This window comes from Patagioenas fasciata, chromosome 4 (genome assembly GCF_037038585.1).
Source record: "Patagioenas fasciata isolate bPatFas1 chromosome 4, bPatFas1.hap1, whole genome shotgun sequence".
NCBI lineage: Eukaryota > Metazoa > Chordata > Aves > Columbiformes > Columbidae > Patagioenas > Patagioenas fasciata.
The window spans coordinates 19543559-19564723 of record NC_092523.1 but is presented as its reverse complement, the minus strand read 5'-3'; the positions used below and the strand labels follow the sequence as shown (position 1 = coordinate 19564723).

General features: G+C 42.2%; 1 protein-coding gene across 4 annotated transcripts in view; it reads left to right on the top strand.

Moving 5' to 3' along the window:
* PPARGC1A (PPARG coactivator 1 alpha) overlaps positions 1-21165 on the top strand; it is a 365116-nt gene that overhangs the window by 312882 nt on the left and 31069 nt on the right. For 3 of the 4 annotated variants that reach the window (XM_065837861.2, XM_065837862.2, XM_065837863.2), the window contains exons 3-4: positions 19759-19953; positions 20916-21038. In XM_065837861.2, coding sequence (XP_065693933.1) covers positions 19759-19953; positions 20916-21038 — 318 coding nt within the window. Of the gene's footprint in view, positions 1-19758; positions 20015-20915; positions 21039-21165 lie in introns of those variants that run through there. The other variant, XM_065837864.2, reaches the window with a different exon arrangement.

The following is a 21165-nucleotide window of genomic DNA, read 5'->3' as shown; positions in this document are numbered from 1 at the left end:
CTGTAAAACAAAAGCCCATCATGACCAAATCCTAGTTTTCAGAGGAAGATGGCTGGCAGGCAGGAGTATTTTCAGTCTGGCCTCAGTTTTCATGTCAAATTTTCATTTAAGGAAACCTACCACTTGGGCTAGTCCTAGCATCCACAGGTACTTAGCTCATCCATTTTCAGACTTGTTGGACTAGTGAAATCTTAAAGTTGCCAAGTAAAAAAGGATGCATATGCAATTACTTAAGTGTTATTTTAATAAACAGTAGCCTAAGTACATGCTTATTAACATCTGGTTGGATGTGTCTTGTAAGGCTTTTGACCCCGCAGGCATGCACAAAAGAAGCAATAGGCTTTTATTTCTGCCTGTCTGAGGGAAACTTATGTATTTTTGAAATTCTTTCTCTGGTTTTATATTTGCTTTACTTTTTTGCCCCCACCAGGATGGTGTGGATTTTCTTGCCTGTATTGACTGTCCTTAAAAGCCTAACAAGCACTCTTCACACAAATATGAAGGTATCAAGCAAAATGTTACTGATTGTCACCTCAATTGCATCTGGAGAAGAGCCAGAAAAACTTGCAGGGTTGTTTTTTTTTTCTAAGGTATAAGAAAATATTGCACAGGCCTCAACATGATGAAGACATTCATCCATTTCCAGTGAAAGGGTGTTAAACTGCTTCTGCTCATATGTGATGGGAGTGTTGCCATCTCTTGTCATTCTCTTTGCTGTTGATCCCACTCTGGTATAGGAAGGGTCAGGTCAAATGCCTCTCTGGAGACCAAGTCTCCCATTTGCAGCAGGAAATCTCTCGGGCAGAGAGGATAACGTTACAAAACAGAGGCTAACATTACAAAACAGCTCTGCTGCCTCTGGCACAGTCTAGAGCATCACAGACCAATAATTCCTATCATGTCACTCTTGCAGGACCTTATTATCTATGTTTTTCTGTAAATCCGATCTGAGACTGTCATTACCAGTTTCAGGTAGGTGAACACCATCTGGGTGAAATAACCATGTGCCACTGATGGGCTGGAGGGGGCTTTTGTTAGTTAATCATCCCTACCTTCCCTTTGATGAGTTAATTTGTCTGTTGAGCCATGGAGGAGCCCCCAAGAGCTCCCAGGAGCCTCTTGTTAAAATTCTGCCAACAAATGGGAAGATAGGGATGATTTCACTCTTTTTGCTGGAGCCTGTGCTATCTATGATATTGCTAAATCATCCGTAAGGCATAACTTTCTATGCAATCTTTTTGTTACAGTTCTGGCAGCACATTACTTCTTTGTGCATTTACTTTTTAAACATTGTCACTGGATACCTAACCCTCCTGGAAATCTCGTGCCATGTATTAAGGTTAATTGTAGTACTTCCCTGTGGCATTTTCGTAGCTGCCATACCTCAGCTATGATGCCAAGCTACACTCCTTTTTTTGTTCCCCCAGTTTTTTGTTGTTTTTTTTTTTTTTCACTTACTAAACACAGGCTTTATTGACTTGTCTCATGGTAATGCCTGAAAATGCTGCTGGGCTTAGTCTCTGTATGTACTAGTGACCAGCCCATCCCTGTTTTATAGTGTGCACTTTGAAGTTTTCAGAGGGAGCAAAGGTAGTGAGAGAAGAAAAGAGCTGGTCATTGCAGCTTGTAAGTGAAGACAAACTCGAGTTATTTTTCCTCTGCTTTCTAACTGGACTCTTCTTCCTCCCCAGCCAGCTGGAGGTGGTTACAGCCTGCTGATCTTGCCCAACCCAGGGAATGGAGTTCTAACCTACAACACAGCTAGGAGATGCTCGCTTGAAGTTGCAGTTGTGTCAACATGATTTGGGACTACTGAACCTGGGGAGAAGCTGCCTGACATAGTACATCCCAACATGGAGACTTGTTTATCTCCAAACCTAAGAAGAAAAATAATTAAATTGAAAAAAAAATTAAAACAAACAAGCACCCCCAAAACACTATGAAGCTAAGAAATACTGTCATTTGGAAAATGCTCTGCTCTGGTTTTGACTAATCAGACAGGAGTTATTAGCTCTGATAAAGTGCTCTTACAGCCAGATCAGGAGTTCCTCTTGCCAGGCAGTAACTGTGTCTCTGCATAGTGCTGATGGCTGCTGTCGGTGGATTTATTAGCTTTCACTCAATATTGATGTTTCTCCTAGGTTCCGTTTGGAGGGCAAACCCCTCCTGCCAAAACAGAGGGAAAATGATGGAGGGGCACTGGAGTAAATCTGGAAGGGTCACCTGGGATCCTGCCAGTTTATAGGCTCTGGTTAGAGCTGACCATGCAGGTTCCTGCAGAGTTTATCTATGTCTTTGTATCATGTTTTCAGTTCTGGGCTGGGAAGGGGTATTTGGCTTCATCTTGTCCACATCTAGATGGTGTCCAAGAAGCTACTCTCTGCTGTAACTGCTCAGGGGGCTTCCCCAGCGTGCCAGGGAGCAAGAATTATGTTGAGGTCTCCACACTGAGTCAGTTCAAGTCCTGTACGGTCGGAGCTAACAAGCCATGGAGGGCTAACTGGACCATCAGCATCACCTTCCAGACGGCTCCCAGCACTTGCAGCTCTGTGAACACAGTCCAGATACACTTGAACTGTCTCTCTGTTGACACCATCTGGACCCAAGAGGGCTTGTTAAGGGCAGCCCCATGCTGTATGTAAATGGTAATTCTCTTTTTGGATCTCTCACAAGATTAGAAACTTCAATTTTTAGACTCAAAGCTAAAAGAGGAAAAAAGACCTATCCCTGAACTTCAACCTATAATAGCTCGTATTTCCTAAACTGTGTTTTTGAAAATTGTGTCTATATATTCTTAAAGATGTGCTTTAGCCCAGCAGGCATGTCAGAAACTTTTTAGAAAATGGCTTTTGTGGGTAGTGGGCTTTTCTGTCAGTCCAACTTGAAACATCCAGGAATGCTGCCTTCACCAGCCTGTTATTCCAAGTTGCACCACACCTTTAGCAGGAACCTCAGACTGAAGCCTTCCTCTTGATCTCCCTTTATTCCCTTGTATACCATCATTCAGCTTGCCCTCCATCACTATAATGTTACCTGTTTGCTGCAGCTTCCATCAGCTTGCCTTTTTCCTTGACCAGAATTCATAGGGAGGAACAAAAATCCACTCATGTCTCTTGTCCTTCCCTACACCTGCTTCTGGGAGTGCAATGACAGATACCGGTTTTATTGTGTGCCAATGTTACCACTCTGTTTACAGCAGATTTAAGAGTTTACATTAGGCCACAGTGTTATCTTCCAGTTTTCCTAATTCTATCTGCTGGCAATCCCAGCAATACAGTTGGGGTGGCTGCCCCTGTCCTAAAGGAATTTGTGTCAATTTCTGCAGGGACAAATCCTCCCTGCACTAAACCGCTTTGCAGTATTTGCTCAAACTGAAATTTTGACAAAGACATTCTGTCCACATCCACCAGAACAGATCGCCTTTTTTTTTTTCAGATGCACTTGGAGGTAGATGCATTGGAAGCTGCCTGTACCTGGCTGATAACTGAGACTGAGCGTCTATGTAGCACGATCCATGCCCTTTTCTAATTTGTCTTTGAATGACAAATGTGTCTTCACTGAGTCAGCAGAAGAAGAGATCCTACAGTAGAACTCATTGCCCTTCTATCTCTTTTAAGTGAGAGGCTCAGTTTTCCAAATTCCTTCCAAAAATTAGCCTTTAAAAGAGCTCTTATAAAGATATTCTTCAAATGTATTGTCCAGAACTGCATTATATTCTCTAGTTATTTCCAATCAAGACTCATCATGTGCTGTTATTTCTTTAGAACCCCTCCCTAAACATAGTGGTATATTCCCAATTGGAAAAAAAGAAATCTTTGTGAAAATCAAAGTTGCTTGGATTTGGGGATAGTCCGAGTCCTCACTGCTGTTGCATCTAGGGAGTCAAATATAAGAGCAGAGTGTGGATGACCTCAAAAAAGAAAAGCAGATTTCATTGCAAGCTTCTGAATTTCACGCAGGAACCATGCACACGTTAGCCAAGGTTCTCTTGAGAGGCTTTAAAACAATAAATCAGTCAAATTTTGCATGGCTTCAGTTTTCACTGCAAGTGTTGCATTCAGTTCTAAAATAACACCTTTTTAACTTTGAAACTGCAAACTGATAAGCCAGCCCTTTCTCATGGGAAACACCTTAGTAAAATAACTGTCTTTGTGAGGAAGATGGCAGGACTATAGTGTAGCATACTAACATGCTTGTTTTCAAGAGCAAAAATGCTCGTAGACTTTGAATGAAAACAACAAAATGTTGCTAACTGCTATTTAAATGTTTGAATGCATCTGAATTATTTCTGTGCAAACAAAATGCATCTCCTAGTGCCAAATTTATACACTGTAAAATTCTTGGACATGTCTGCCTCCTACTTTTTGAATACTTGTACCTTTAGATATGTGCAGGTGTCCTTGTGTCCTTTCTGGTTCTAAATGCTACTCAACTAATGAAGGATCAGGGCCACTTCACCTGATGTTCCCCCTCTCTGAAATCCAGTAATTGTTTTGCATTAGGGTATAATTGTACCTGTAGGTATTAGACAAACCTGGTAATTCAGAGTCCGTAACTCTTGACTATCTTCTCAAATTGAATTCCATGATTTGGTTAGATTATATCTTATCTCTAACCTTCTTGCTTCAATAAACACACAGTATCTAGCCTGTCTTCTCACACCTTATACACAAGGAAAATCATCAAGACTTAATCTGTTGCTGGCATTAATGACACGATTCCTCATCTTAATTCCCATTCACGCTACCTGATATCCCACAAACGCCTTTGAGAAAGTGTTTTATCCCCGATGGTGTGCCAAAGAGGCTTTCTTCCTCCATCACTGCTGTTTGACTTCCTGTGGGCTCTGTAATGACCTTTGCAGGCTGTGGTGGATGACACAGTCTTACTTACAAAAGTCCGCAAACGAGTGCCACATCTCAGGCTGTCACTTCAGCTCAGAAGGTCCGTAACAGCAGATCCCTGATCTTGAGCTATTACTGTATCAAGAAAGTGTAGCCTTTTCACTAGCAAAGAAAAGAATGGAAAAAGCTTGCAGTAAAAAGGGGGGCAGCAACAAAACAGCTTTTTTTTCTCTGTTTTTCTGTCTGGAAGGTGGTCAGACATTGCAGACACCCATGGGCTCTGCCCCTCGGGGCCTGCATGCAATACAGCTGCTGTTACGGCAGCCTGATGGGGATAAACAAGGGTTTTTTTGTTTCTAAGTACTATCCAAATTCTGAAGTAAAATATTTTCCTCGGTGGCTTGTAGTAATTTGGGAGTCTTTGAGATGAAGCTCTGCTGAACCCTCAGTCCACTTTCTCCAGCTTATCTTTCCTTGGGCAAACCTGTGTGACTATCTGTACAGGTAATGACTTGCCCAGCCAGCCTTGGATGTTTTCTGGTTTTTGTCTTCTCAAAGTAAGCTACGCAAAGAGAGGGCCCCACTCAAGTAATATGTTTTGTGGACCCTTTACCTTTCCAAGACGCTCAGTTGCTGTTACAGCATTTTCCTTGTGTGTTTTGGGGGGTTGGCACAGGTTTTCATGTTAAGCTAGATGTTCTCCTTATTAAGTTTTGAGCTGAGCCATTACTGTGTTTCTTCCCACTGGTTTCTTTTGCTGTAGTGCGCTGATGTTCTCAGTAACATCTGCTACATTGTACAGGTATCCTGTGGCTTTCTGGTAGGAAGGTACATCTGGCACACTATCCTTGTTCTGTTGTGGCCGTTCACTACTGCCCCTGTGTTAACTTTCGCTGGAGGACTCCATTCTGGAATGCCAGTAATAAGTGAGCAAATATGATGGAGACTTTTTCAGTACAAAAATTGGCAAAATCACCAAGTTCCAGGAATGCACAAAATGAGCCTCGCCTTATTTATGTTGCTGTGACCCAAATACTCTTGACAAGCAGTTTCCAGTCTTCTTCTGTCAGCTGAAAGCTCAGGTGCAAGTGCTTTGGGACAGGAGCTGTTGTGCACTGTTGCTGTCCGTGAAATGTTGTGCCCTGCTTGGAGGGAGAGGCTGGTGTTGCTGGTTGGAGCCCTGCCCTCCACCCTGCCCGTGGGCACTCTCTGGCCTGGACAAGTTAATTAATCTCTGTGCATCAAATCCCCTGCTATAAAGTGAGGCTTATAATCCTCCTTTCTTGATATTGTCTGTTTGAACTGTGAGTACTTTCTGCAGATACTTTCCCTCATGACGTGACGGGAGATCATTCAGTGCAACAGGACTATTGTCTGGGTAGTGCTAAAGTAACACTTAACCAGGAGAAATTTAAATTGCAGGAGATGGATAGTAATGTTAATCATCATCATGGAGATGGAGCATTATTTTTGCTGCATGACTGTGGAAGGAAAGGCGGAGAAAAAAAGTGGCTAAAATGACTGAGCGCATATTTTCAAAGACGGGGCTTGTTCAGCAGCCAGGTGACAACAGACATGTTGTTTATTTGACAGAGAGGCTGTGAACTTAACTCCTGACTCAAAAAGAAAACTTGTTTCCCAAATGAAGACATATGGAGGGTTTTAATGGCAGTTGCAAGACATGTGGCTAGGTTATGCCTCTATGCGTGAGCTTATAAAGGCACTGGGTATATATCTGGTGAGGGAATCTGTGAATTCCACCACTATTTAAGAGTGAAGACATTTCTCACCCTGAAAAGAGAGCAGAAGAAAAATTGTGTTTGAGAGGACAGGCCCTGCCAGCTCCACAGCAGTCAGATACGATGCCGGCGCAGCAAGGGAAGGAACTTTTGTTCAACTGTATGGTTGGGTTTTAGCTTGACCTTGTCCAGCTGTGCCTTGGGTCTTTAGAAGTTGGCCTTACTCAAGGTGTGGGTTTTAAATTATATTAAAAGTCGCAGAAAAACCAGGGAGAGGAAAAAATACTTGGAAAACATGCTAAAATACATAACTGAATCCGCTTCCATTTGGTACCTTTGTTACAGCAACCACTCAGGTGCCCAGACTGGTGCAGGACATGGTGTGAAGGGCAGTGGGCAGGAACTGGTGAGCAGAGGCACTTGCTGCAGGACTCTCTGATGTTCCCGATAGGAGCTGGTACAGGGAGTGCCCATGGTAGCATTACCTGCAGAAGTGCAGAGAGTGGAGGCAAGAACAGCAGCAGGGACGTTATACCGCGTGACTGATTTCTGCAGTGATGTCTTTCAGACTGACTGTAGCACAAGTAAAATGGATGTGAGGGCTGAGAAAATTTGTGCTTTGCTTTGGAGTTTCATTGTTTTGATATCTTCTGGTTTTCAGTGAGGAGCAGATAAACGGGTATCCTGCTTAAGATCATAGAATCATAGAATGTCTTGAGTTGGAAGGGACCCACAAGGATCATGGAGTCCAGCTCCTGTCCCTGCATATGACAACCCGACAGTTCACACCATGTGTCTGAGGGCGTTGTCCAGTCTCTTCTTCGATATTGTCATGACTCAAAGAGAACTGCTTGTAGCTGTTAAAAAAAAAAAAAAAAAAAGAAGCTCATTTAATGTGTTTTAAAGTTGAGGTGGTTTAATTAAAGATTGGACTGCAGGGTCTTACAGTTTTACCCCAAAGAAAACACTCATAGTTCAGCTGGCAGGGAACAACGTCAGACTGTGCAGCCGTGCCTGTATGTGCGAGTCTTCTTGCAGCACCAAAAAACATTTGGTTTTCTTCTAAAGTTCTGGGCAGTGAGCTAAAAATGTCACGCTCAAATACGCATTTTGGAATTTCAGAATTAAATGTAATAAAGCAGATTTTTATTTTTACTCTCTTTTGATGAGACACGCAATGAGAAAGTGAGGACGTGGTGTTAGAATATCTTTTGATTTGCTATTTGCTATGAGTTAAACATTTATATTTCAAAGAAGCGTTTGTACCTATACGGAGTGTTTGGCAAATCCAACAGCTCATTAGATGTTAACAATAGCAACGCTGCTAAATACAAAGGATTCATAGGCAAAGTACCCCTCAGGCTATATCTCTGAGAGAAAATGTGGCAAATAGAATCAGAAACTAATTAAATAGTCAGCTAAAGCGAGCATAACTTTAAAAAGCTCTAAAACTACCAAAAATGGAAACATATTACAGTTATCTGCATTCACAGTGCAGAACAAGTTTGGTAGTATTTAAGATAATTCTCTGGTGCCTGCTATTTTTAGTCCAAGGGTAAGCTTCTGTAAGAGCCTTTCAGCGTTGCATCCCTTTAACCTGGCCTAACAAGCTAAGCCAGTAAGCTGTCTGATTTCCGTCTTAAAGGAGGCAGAGAGATAGCTAAAACAAACCATTTGTGGTGAAAACACTCAGGCTAGCTTGTCTTAAGAGCTTTCTTCGTATAGATTTTATTTTGGTTTATTTTCCAAATGCCGCACTATTAAGCATTGCTTGTCGGAGACCAAAATGTCAGGCTTTGCTGTTTGGAAATCGTAGAAGCACAGGAATGAAAAGGAGGATTTTATAGACCCAGCCTAATGGAAATAAACATCCTCGTGTTGCCACCGGTGAAACCCAATCAAGGCTCTTTAGGCTATTGATATCCATGTGTCTGAGGAAAAAGGAACATATTTAGTTTTACACGGGGAAGGAATGGCAGACATAAAGGGCCTGATTTGCCTTCTCGCTTACATTTAATCTGTCCTAGTTTAACTCCATTGACTTCGCTGGGTGACGCTTGGTTTGTGCTGCTCTAATCCAGGGGAGCTGGGCTGGGGCCAGTGTTGCGCTCCCAGGGCTGCCGGGGCTCAGGTCTGGGGCACCTTTGCTGTCGAAAAAGGGGCAAGGGCACATGCGGCTGTAAAACACTGCGGTGCTCCTTGCATGCTGGTGCTTTGGAGTGCTTCAGGTGGATAAAACTTGGCAATATAATTCACTTACAGACAGCACTTTTTTACTGGAAATACTATGTGGGTTCCACCCCCGCTCCCTACCTTACAGGATAAAATGCAACTGTATTTACTTTCTTCTCTTTCACCTTCTCTTTTCTCTCTCTCTTTTCTTTTCTTCCCACCCCCCCGCCCCGCCTCTGATGGTGTGTGATCCTGACATGTTTACAAAACAGGATTTTATTGCTACCTAAACACCAGTGGTCGCACTGGCTCCTCTCAGCCAGCTGAGCAAGACTTCAGTGCAGTATCCTGCCCTCTGTCTGAAATAGCTGGAAATGTCAATTTAATAGGATTTCCCTTCCCAGGATAGTGGATCAGGAATGTCCCTCTTTCATCTTGGACTGTTCCTAGTCTGCATCTCCCTTCCCCTCTTTCTTTGTCCTCATTTTGGGTGCTGATAGAGCAGGCCAAATGTCTCAATACAACGGGAGGCCATCTGAGCCAAGAAAACCTAGACTATGTTGAAGCCAGTGACCTGCAGGGTCCCACCTCTGGTTTACTACTCACATGGCTGCAGTTTAATGACTATTCCTGAGGTCAGGCATATCATGTGTGGTTTTGGCTGTGCATCTAGCGGCTACATAGGCTTGAATTATAACTTGGGTTAACTTCAGTAGGAATAACTTTGAAACTGAAGATGCACTGACATGAACACATATGTCAGAGCATTTCCAGTAGGAAAGGACGTTCATGAACACACTTTCTACTTCACTGTAGCTGAGATGCACCCAAGCCACATTTGAACTCGTCTGCTTAGTCATAGCAATGTAGTGCTCAGCTGAAAAACTCACTTGGTAAGTAGGAAGAATTGGCTCTTACTTGCCTTGGGCTGGACTGCTGTTAGTCCCAGGCCAGGCTGCTCCACATAACAAGTATGCAGGAGCTGCTGCTCTCAGCTTCAGCATCAACATACCCAGTGAGCAGAGGACCAGGGCCCCAGCTGGTGTGAATCTGCATAGCTCTGTTAAAACCCATGGAGAGGCCCTAATTTACAGTGGCTGAACATCTGGACCCAAGTTCTTTTGGTTACTAGCAGGATTAAATAGAAGTACCTAGAATTATTTATTTTAGGTTCTGTGGCAGCATCTCAAAGCCCAATTGTAAATCAGGACACCATTGTGAAAGAGGTTGTGTGAACACATAACAAAAAGACAGTCCCTGCCTAAAGGAGATTGCGGCCTAATTAATAATGGTACTTAGTGCATTAATAGGTACAGCTGGACTTGACTGCTTGTTATGGGTCATTTTTAAAGACACAGGGCAAAAAAAAGATGCCCAGATTCATTTTCCCGTTTGTGATGAAAAAGGGACTGGTTAACACCAAAGCCTCGCAAAGAAAAATAAAATCTTTTACGTCGTACAGACGGAGCGCTGGTGATCAAGAGTACACACTTTTAAAAGACTAGCAGAGAATGAGCAATATGTTCAGTTTTGACTAAGAAATAAATAGAAGAGAGGCAACTGTCGTGCTAGCTGTGGCATGCACCGCAGTATGCATGTGCTACCTAACTCTCCGAGGCTCACTGAGGGTAGATGAACAAGGTAGCTTTAGCGTAAACTAGCATATTAGTTTTACATGTTAGTGTCAGTCCCATTTTATCAACATTATCTATGGAGACTAGTAAGTTCCAGGAAACTTAGAAATGAGGCAACAGCCGATGAGCTCTAGAGGAAGCTTTGCAAAAGATAGCTCTTCAGTGATCTTTATATTTTTTTAAGGTTTTTGTTTTTAAAATCACCATCTCTAGTTTATGACATCTAAACAAATCCAGATGCTTAACTGGCGGAAAATTCAGACGCATCTCCTCATCCTGAAGAGTGTACTTGGAGGCTATAGGGATTTACCAGGATGCCCTGTTCAATTGCTGCTTTTTGAGGCGAGTGCTTATTTGCCTGCTGGGATAAGCTTATATTTTGTTTTCATGGGACTGTAAAAGCAAACTGAAAAGCCTGGCAAAATGTACCAGTGACCTGTGCAGTGTTAAACCCTACACCTGTTAGCACCTTCCTTACTCTGGCATCTCCACATTCTCACTTGGTGCTTCGCTAAAAAGGAACCTTATATTGCTCACAGCCTGGGAGGCTCATGATACAGGTACCTGGGCTGTTCTCTCAGCTGAGCATCTCCTTAGATACAGGGATGCCACTGAGGTTTTTTGAAACTTCTTTAGCATGCTAAGAGTAGAGCTCACATATCTACTTTTTTTTTTTTCCCCCCTTCATAGTGATTTCCTCAGGTGTTTTTTTTTTGGTTGGTTTGTTTTTTTTTTTTTTTTTCTTTTAGGGCTGACATCTGCTATCTTCATTTATTTTATCTAGCTAAACCACCTCTGTAAATGGTATGTGTGGCACTCAACACATCTGCTGGTACACAGCCATTGCTGTGACACTAAAAGACAGGAGTATGGCTACATAGGTAAAACATAGAGTAAATGCGTCTTTGTCCTTCTAAACAAGTTTTTGTGTTGTGCCTGTATAAACTCTTTTAGCCAGCTCAGACCAGATGACATCCATCCAGTTAGATCACAGTAAAAAATGATGGGAAGGCCAGATGTATTAATGATGTACTGATCCATTCATGCTGTAGGTCTAAGGAGAACTGGTATTTTTCTTCCCATGAAGCATGACTTGTGTTTGTCGTACCTGTTCAGCAAGCATGGTGGGTAGGTTTGATGAAGCTGAACGTGCTGAAAAATTAAAGCATCGTAAAAAGCATTTAATGAAGTTGATACTTTACAAATGCTAATTTTCTGGTCAAATTAAATTCTAATTTTCTAACAGTAAAAGCACCAGATAGAAGTGTCTTATTTTGCAGTTTAAAAAGGAATTTTTGAGTGTGTGTTCTGTTCGCACAAACACGTTTCCACATAATTGAACAAAATTTAAAAATATATGTAAACTCTTCTCTGCTATATTGAATATAATTTTAGCCTGAAATTTATTTTTGTGTAGTCATAAATCTCTAGAAAGAAGCGGGGATTATGATAGACATCCTGACACATCCAGTGTAATTAAAACTAGAGCGAATGCAACACTGAAATAGAGAATGAACAAAAGCAACAAGATTATGCTTTATACTTGGCAAAGGAAGGGTCTATACTACCACTCAAGTGCATTTTTTAGAAATGTCTGTCATTATCAAGAGGAAAAATAAGTTTTTACGTCCATTACATGTGTGAAATAATCATTGCAAAGTATATGTAGCTCTTTTTTTCCCTGAACATGCCATGCTGCCTAACAAAGGTATATGAGTGTTGAAAAATTTTATGTCGATGCATAGAGGGATTAGTGTGGGTACCATAAATCAAGCAAATAAATAAATCTGAGCAAGCAGTGTTTGAATATTTGGACTGAAATACTGCTGACACTGTCACTCAAAGCTCTGCCATAGGGAGAGTCCCAAATATCTTCCTGACCTGATGCTGTAGCCTGCAGCCTTCCTGCCCCCTCTTCCCTCTTCCTGCAGTACCCATTCCTTGTTAAGAGCTATGGATTGGGACCCTTGATCAGGAACCATGACTCTCTGCCCTTCTGTATATTTTAGGTGCATAATAATAATAAAAAATACCTGTCTGGATTGTTGCTCAGGACTGTATCACTGACATGAACAACTGATCGTCTGTATAAGGGACACTACTGCTGGCAGCCAGCAGTCACGTCCCCATGTCCTTCTCTGGCCATGTTGCACATTGGAGGAAAACTTTTTTTTCTGTCGCTCTTCATCAAGCTCTTCCCTTTGCACTTCTGCCCTCTCCGTGCTCCTGTTTCTCCCTAACGAAGACATAGGTAGAGTTTTATGCCTTGGTGTGGAGCTCTGCCCAAACCTGACCCACCGTGGGCTGGACAAGACGTGCCAGGTCTCCTCTCCCTGCAGCTCCTCACCCATGAACACCACATTGTCTTCCCCAGCCCTGGGCAATGCAGCAGGACAGTGTGTCCATGGTGTGCCTCAGTACCGTGGAAAAGCGGTTCCTGATAAGAGGTTTGGTAATGTTTTTACAGTGTCAAGTCCTGTACAAGTTAAAAAGCCCCTCTGGTGAGCTAACCCAACATAGGTAATGCATTTATTTAGTAATCAGAAAATTAGCGTATGTAGTCAGTAAATGTTGAGGCCCAAACTGCTGATAAGATGATTTGCTTTCAGGTGTTTTCTCAATATAGTGCTCAGCATCAAGTATAAATTGAATAGAGTGACCTTTTGATACTGAGTCAAACTGACTGTGTTTCCAAAGATTCTGTGGTTGCAATTACTATAAATTTTTGATACTGGGTCTACCACCCAGTAGTGCACTGATTTCCAGCACAGCAATATCTTATCATTGGTCCCCTTTACGCAGTCAATGGCATGATATCTTGCTTTCAGATTATTTTTTGTTTTCTCTTTTCCCCAGAATCAAAGATTACTGTCACAAGGTGAAGGATGCAGTTTACACAAATGAAATGGAAATGGCTTGCAAAACGTGAATGAATGTTGGTCAGAAGATGTAAAACAGGTTACAGGTTGCTAGCTGGATCCTCAGTTTGCCAGATGAAGAAGTCAATTAGTAGCTCTTCAGTTATTAGAAACTTAATTGCCAGGCTGTAATGTAAACTTCTGAAGTGCAACAACTTGTTACAAGCAATAAAAAAGTGGCTTTGTGGTAGAAGAATTTTTTTTTTTTTGTTTTAGCAGACTCTTTTAAACTGACATGTTTAGGTTATGGCAGAAAGGTTAGATTTTTCACCTGAAAAGACAGACCATCTCACAGGAGCTGTGGTGGCATTACTGCAGGTAATGAAGGGCACAGTCTTAAAGAAAACTCTCTTTGCAAATGGCCTGTTCCATGGTTTTGCATTGTGATGGTTTAATCCCAGATACTTGACAGAAGATTTATGAAGTCCGGTGAGTGTGTCTTCTTTTAAAAAGAGAAAGTAACCTGAGTTCAGATACCAAGAATAAACAGGAGAACCTTTTGAGACTGGAAATGTACGCCATGTTGAGTATATGAAGAATAAAAAGTATTGTTAATTTTATGTTGTTGTACCCTGGAGAAGGGAGGAGGGGAATGTATGCTGTGGCTGTTCCCATCTCCTTCAGCCTGCGGACCTTGCGCGGGTCCTTCCTTCAGTGCTGTAATGTCCCTGGGAGTGATTCTGGGAGGTTATTCCACTCCAGGGCCATGGCTCTGAAAGTTAAGCATTGCAGTACCTGCATTGTGTGTAATTACACTGCTTGTTTAACGTTGTTTTGGAGGAGAGTGGTATGGCAGAGCCAGGTCTGTACAATATCCAGAAATCCAGCTGCAGTGAAGCTTTTACATGAATAGGTGGACATGATCAGTCCAAGAGATGAGATACATTCACAGTCTATATGTTGGGCAGTGTGACTGCCAAAATCAGAAGGCATGCTCTGCATTCAAGTGGTCTTTGCCTACAGGGGCATGTGAGGAGTACGAGTGTAGCTGTCTCCTTCAAGAAGAAGAGAAGATCTCTTATTTCTTCCCATACCCTAAAGGCATTTGCACAGGGGTGGTGATAATTAATCCCCACATTTATACTACATATAAAGAAACCTGGCTGTAATTTTCTCCTAGTGGGACTCCATTTTGTTTTTAAAGATAATTGATAGCTCTGGACTTAAGCATTTCAATTATGGGAGTGTCTCCTGGGGACCAGACTAACAGACCTTGGAAAAACGTTCTAATGCAAATGCATCATGTGGATTTTTACTGTAAGATAGCTCAGGATGCCTGAGGATTTGCAAAGGAGTTGAACAGTAAAATAAAAGCGGAAATACTTCTCAAAATATATAATGGCATGGGACTGGTTTTGAGCAGGTAGTGTGGATCAAGTGGTTAACCTTTTGGACCACTGATTCCTCTTTGGCCCAGGGAGAAAACACTGCCAGCTACAGCCAGCTCTAAGTTGAGGAGAAGGAGACACTTGCCTTGGACAGCAGATTGAGAAGGCAGCAAAATGACCATGACAGCACTATCTGTGCCGGTGCTGTGGCAGGTTGGCTCCTTCTGCTCCAGACACAGGAAAACTTCTTCCCTTTCACTGTCCCTGACCTCAGCTCTCATTTTTCACCAGCAAGAGCAGGAAGACCAGTCTGCATCCTATTCCCTTCCCTCCTTCTACCTCCCTGCGCTCGTGCCCAGCCTGCAGCTCCTGAGCTTGGTTGTGGGGCCAGGGCTGAGATACCATCTGCCCCTACTGCAGGTTTGTTGACAGGAGGTACTCAGGGCTGGAGTGATGTTGGTGAGCTTTTCAGGGCCTCTGCATCCCTATGTGCAAAATAGGGCAAATCTATACCTCTTGTTTCTCTTAGTGGTGTGAATCTTAAGGACGTTCTTATTCCAAAATGCGTCATTAAGGAATTAAATCCGGTTGGAAGTCCCAGATGTGCTCACAAGGCCTTTTTTGTGCTGTCGAAAGTAGTACCATAATGTATTAGTATTTTTAGAGCACTTGGATATTTTCAGCTGGAGGGAAATCTTTTATTTTCTTTGTTAATAGTGCTATGAATAGATCTTAGGCTACTGAGGAGAAATGAGTCGATATGTTGAAATGGTGATCCCTCATGAGTTCAAATGTACACCTGGCTGCTCTGAATTGCTTACTGAGCTGGGCTGCTGGAGTGGTGACAGCTTCTACCAGCTGTGGATCTGTCCCAAAGTTTCCTGGGCTTTTTACAAAGATGTGGCAAGCTGCCACTACTCCCAGCTCCTCGAGGCTGTGGATTAATGCCACAGTTTAGACCCTGATCTTTCAGTATGAATCAAGATGGTCCCCACACACCATTCAAATTATCAATAAAGAAACTTCAGTGCAGCATCATCATTCATTAGCTGATTTCACTCCTTGAGATACAGTAAACAAAAGCTCTGCATGTGATCATCACAAATGGAAGGCGGAGGGAATCAACCAGAGGGAAAATGTTGGAAGGTACTATTAACATTTGGAAAAGCTTTTCTAAATGATGGGCTTGACCCTTTTCTGGAGTGAATCAACATACCCAGGCTGACTGTGAGAGAGCTACAGCAGGATCTTGTGCCTGGACCTCTGCAAAGTGGCTTCAAGGTTTTCAAGAAGGATGTTGGTGCATATGAAAGACAAGAGGGCTGAGTCTTCGTTACAGCTCAGTCTTAGGCACCTGCAGTGGGATTGCTGACAAGTAACATGTATTACAGACACAAATGCTAACCGTGAGGTTGAACACATCTCCATCAGTAGGCAGAATAAGCAAAGGGGAAAGAATTATCAGGGGTAGAGGATTTAAATACCTTTGTGTGGGTAAATTATCAACTCATTTCTTATAGCTTTTCACTGGCCAAAGAGAGAATATCTCTGGAGGTGTTTTACTGAATACAGAAACCCAATTAGAATAAGATTGTTACACAACTAATAAAGTGTTTTCAGACAGAGAATTCTTTTTAGTGCTGTAGAAATACTAAAGCGTTAGAGCAAAACATTTAAAAGCAGAGAAGAGAGCAGTTAGAAACTTTTCATTATCTTTAGGCTCCTAGATCTCTCATTTTTTGAGGATCAGTTGATGTTCTGTCAGCTTACAGTGCTAGCCGGCTTTCCCCATTGCGTTTGCCTGTGCACAGTGACACCGATGCCAAATTTTATTTCTTTTCAGAGCTAATGTCTTTCTGGATATACAAGGAACATTTGCTGTGAGAAACACCGAGGTGCGTGCATTCAGTGGGGTACTCTGTTTCCTTCCCTTCTGCCGGATGGAAATCTACAGGGGTCCGAAAACCTCTTGGCCCCCGTGTCTTAATGTTAAACTAACAACCAAGGGTGTCAAGAAGTTCACACGGTTTGGCTGTGAAGTGATGCATAACTGCTTCTGAATTAAAAACATCCATTAGTTAGCAAGATGCAGTCATTACGAATTGTTTTCATAAGTGTTTAATAATTGCATGCATTTACCATGCAGCTCTACGTTCCAGATTATCCTCCATCCCTGTTTCTTACACAATGTAGTTCATTTAGATGGTCTGAATACTTAGGATCTCCTCCTTTTGAAGGAAGCACATGCTTTCAGTGTGACCCTGCCTAGAAGTTAGGAACATGGTGGGGTGAGATACTGAGAGCCCACGGCGCTTCCTCTGAGCTCGGTGGAGATCGAAGGTGCTCAGCACCTCCTGACCCACTGAGCCTGTGCAATGTGCAGGTTGGATGCCAGTCTGAAACAAGAGCTTCTCTGGTGACACTGCTGAAACCATGCAAGAGCCTGCATTTGGCCATGGTGCTCCTGCTCCCCAGTGCTGTCAACACCAAGACTCAAGTTGCGATTGCAAAGCAGAAAGCTGCTGCTTCGCTGATTATTGCTCAGACGTTGATCTAGCCGACCATCTCTCCCTCCGCGTCTCTCCTTAGCACCGTTTCTGCTGTATCTAATAATTGTGTTTCTTTATAAACAGTAATTTAGGACAATTAGGAGCAATAGCAGAGTTAAACCTTTGAAAGGTTATCTCGCAATGTCATTTTCTTGACTAATGTGTTCCTGCTGCCATGTCATTTGTGAATAGACATGTGTTAGCCAGCTAGTGTGCTTCATCTGTGGTGACTTTGATTTATTTGCTCTGTAAATTGGGACTGAAGCAATAATGGAAAGTGACATTAATTGTTTAACAGAGTCCTCTTTGTCACATCCTGTGCTTTCTCTGGGGTGTTTGAATGTTGAAACTTGTACAAAACTAATTGAAATTGCTGTGATGAGGACCAGTGTCCACTCAACTTCTGTTTTTGAATGTCAGCACACTTGAATGTCTGTTTAAAGCACGAGAGCTGAGCAGCTAACAGCAAATATCAGGGTTTCTTCTGGCATGCTGTTATTAAATAAGGCATTCCCTGTTAGAAATAGTAACACTTTCAGCTTTGTTGTCAGCTTTATAAGCTGCAAGGCTCAGTACGGGGGGGCAGTGGTGCGCCCCACCAGCTGGACTTGCTGGAGAACTTCCCAGTGCGGGGCTGGGGGTCAGGCAGACAGAGCCCCCCAGTTCCCTCAGGGCTGAGGGCTGGTTCTCACCGTCCTACCACCTGCGAGCGCTTTGAAATGCCACTGGAAAAAAGTCAGTGCTCCCTTACATCGGAAAGCGCTTTTTCACCTGGTAACACCTTTTCGTACTCTTCTAGAAGTGACACCGTGATTTCATCTTTGCATCTCAAAAAGTAGCTGTGAAAAGCTGCATTTGGAGCACAGTTTTATTTGCAAGGTGGCTTCCCTCTGCTTATTTCCATACTCTGCTCACTGAATTATCACAGCGCTGTGCATATGTCTGCGTGGTATGGTGGAAATCACCAGATACCCAGACTTACACTGTCTCAGTGGCCAAGCCCCTTTTGGGCTTTTAAGTAATTGCTTCTCCTTAGCATTAGCTTTGCCTGAGTGTTTATTTGTTTCTTGGGGATGATGCTGTAAGCACCAGAACAGTCTGTGCTCTGCTGTAGCTTCCTAGCTGGAAGACAGAGCTTTTCTGTAAGAAGCCATGAGGTGTGATTTGGCAGAGAAGCCTGGCAGGAGGAGTTACCTGTGTGGTTTATGAGCATCTCTGTTCAGAGTCTGGTAGATACAGTATTACTGAAAAAAGCCATGCTATTGGGGATACATGGATTCACCTGACTTTTGTTTTCTCTTCTGAGGTGTTACTGGCAATGTTTTTTTATTGACTTTTTAAATAATTTATTTTTTCTTTTTTTCAAAGAGAGAGCTTTTTGTTTGTCTTACTGGTGTGTTCCTTGCTAGCTCACTTTTAAACTATGAGATTTGAACTTAGCTGAAATCTCTTTGCAGTGTGTATCTGGAACATGATGAGCCACTCTGAAGGTGGTGGAAAAACTCTCGATTTGATATCCCTAGAATCAGTGAAAGGCTTTTCATTTACTTTAATAGCACTAGGATCAGCCTAGGAAACCTAGATAATTGATCTGTCAAGATCAATTTCCAGTCTTTCTGAAAAATAAATATAATGATTTTTATACAATTCTATTCCTTCGAACTCTCAGCACTCTAAAAATCTGTACCTTAATATACAGTAGGGACTGTATTTCATTTAAAAAATTGGAAGGCATTTAAATTTACTCAATTTGACAAAAGAAGTCTTCTTGCTGAAATAAGATATCTAATATAAATTAACATACAGCCACATCTGATTAGGAATTAATCTACTTTTTATAATTGCAGTCTGAATTAGATAAATGCGTACAATAGTTGCATTGAGCACTCAAACGGCGTAATTCGAAAGGACAACTTCAAAGACAACCTGCCTAATACATTTTTTTAAAAGAAACCCAAGAGCTTGTCATTTACAGTATGAGTCCTGATGGGGAGTCTGATGCTGAAATGCTCAGAAACGAGAAGCTGCTCGTTGGGTTTGGAGCATGGATTTCCATAAGTATGGAAGGGAGGCCCTTTCCCTCTTACAGCAAGCCACATGTGTGAACAAGGTTTTCCAGATTTCACTGGTGATTCATTTTGGTCTTCTGATGAGGTGTCTTATTCTCTGATTCTTGTAGTTTTGTCAGGTCAATTAAGTGGTGTTCAGTGTTGAAAAGAGAAAGAAAGAGGCAGCCTGGGCTGACACCATCATTAGGTGTCAGCAGTTTAGGCGCGTCCTGTAATACAATCCCTGGGTGATTACTTCTCATTGTTAACACTTGACTTATAAAAAAGTATTGTGGAAGAAAAGTAGACTAAAGCAATACACAATAACTGCCAAAAAGTTTCTCCTGAACACAGAGATGGATCATTTTATTGCACTTAATGACATCTTCTGAGATGCTGTTGCAGGTTGCCGTTTCAAGGGCTGATTTAATTGTGTTTTGACTGCTTTTTCACATACAGAGGCATCGTTTTGTTCCTTTTCTCTTCTCACCTGGTTCTGCTTTTTTGTTTTGTCCCCTTCCCACAGAAGATAGATGAAGAGAGTGAGGCAAACTTGCTAGCGGTTCTCACTGAAACACTGGACAGCATCCCTGTGGATGAGGATGGGTTGCCTTCATTTGATGCACTGACAGATGGAGATGTGACCAACGAAAATGCCGCTAGCCCTTCCCCAATGCCCGACGGCACCCCTCCAACTCAGGAGGCAGAAGAGCCGTCTCTAGTAAGAACCCTTCCTACTGTTTAACAGGAATTGGATGTGCCTCTGGCTACCCGCTGCATGGGTATGATGTAGTCACAGTAAGGTCTGGACTTTTCATTTAGACTGAAAAGGAAAATCAAGTAAAGAACTGAAAATTAAGTGGGGGGGGAAAACCCCACCAGATAGCCATAAGATGACTAATAAGGGAATCTATTAAAAAGTATGTTGAAGAGATTGTTTTTGAGATTCTTGTGATAATGGCTGACACTTTTGCTTATCATTCTGTTCAAATAAGTCGGGGTAATGTCTTTTAATTCATATTTCATTTCTTGGGGCTCTTTCTGTATCTATGTTTAGACATCACTTTTTGGGATCTGTAAAGAAAGACCCCTTGAGTATGGTGGGATGCAGCCCTAATGTTGTGCCTTTAACATTGATTTGACCAGTAAGCACCAGCTTAGTACTAATCAGGGCAAGCCCAAACCTTGACTGAGGATGTGGGTGAAACCTTATATGTGTTTTGCTCAGTAAAACCAGTCAGAGACGCGATTCTGTTTCTGCTGAAAGCCCTTTATCACTGGCTTCTGCGGAAGCAGGGCCAGATATGTGCATCTTGATGCTGTATCCATTAGTCTGTTAAAGTTAACATCTCTGTTTAGATCAGAGGCCTCTCCTGTCAGACAGCTTGCCAAGAATTTCATTTTGCCATGGATTCAGAAATCCAAGGCCCCTGTCATTTCTGCCTGCCCCGCAGTATACTGCAGTAAAGGGAGCAGAAATACACTGCCAAGCCAGAAGAAAATGAAATCTGTTTACTCCTGGGAATATTGAACCTTTCTTTCTGTTTGGTTGTAGTTTGCTTGCTGAAATTAATATAGCTAATTTTAAGTAACTATGCAAAAATATAGGTAAGTCATTTTAATCAGTAATGATGCATAACTCTACTCTTTTCCTTCCACCTCCCTTTCCCTATGTGTTTGTAGCTTAAGAAGCTCTTGCTGGCTCCAGCCAACACTCAGCTAAATTACAATGAATGCAGTGGTCTCAGCACACAAAACCATGCAAATACTAATCACAGGATCAGAACAAGCCCTGTGGTTGTTAAGGTACAAACTTTATCTTTGTAATAACTAAAAAAAAAACTATAGCAAGGTCTTTTAATGTTTACAGCAACTAAGCAAGCAGTAGATCTATATGTATGGTATTAATCTGCCTACTATCCTGCACCTGCTT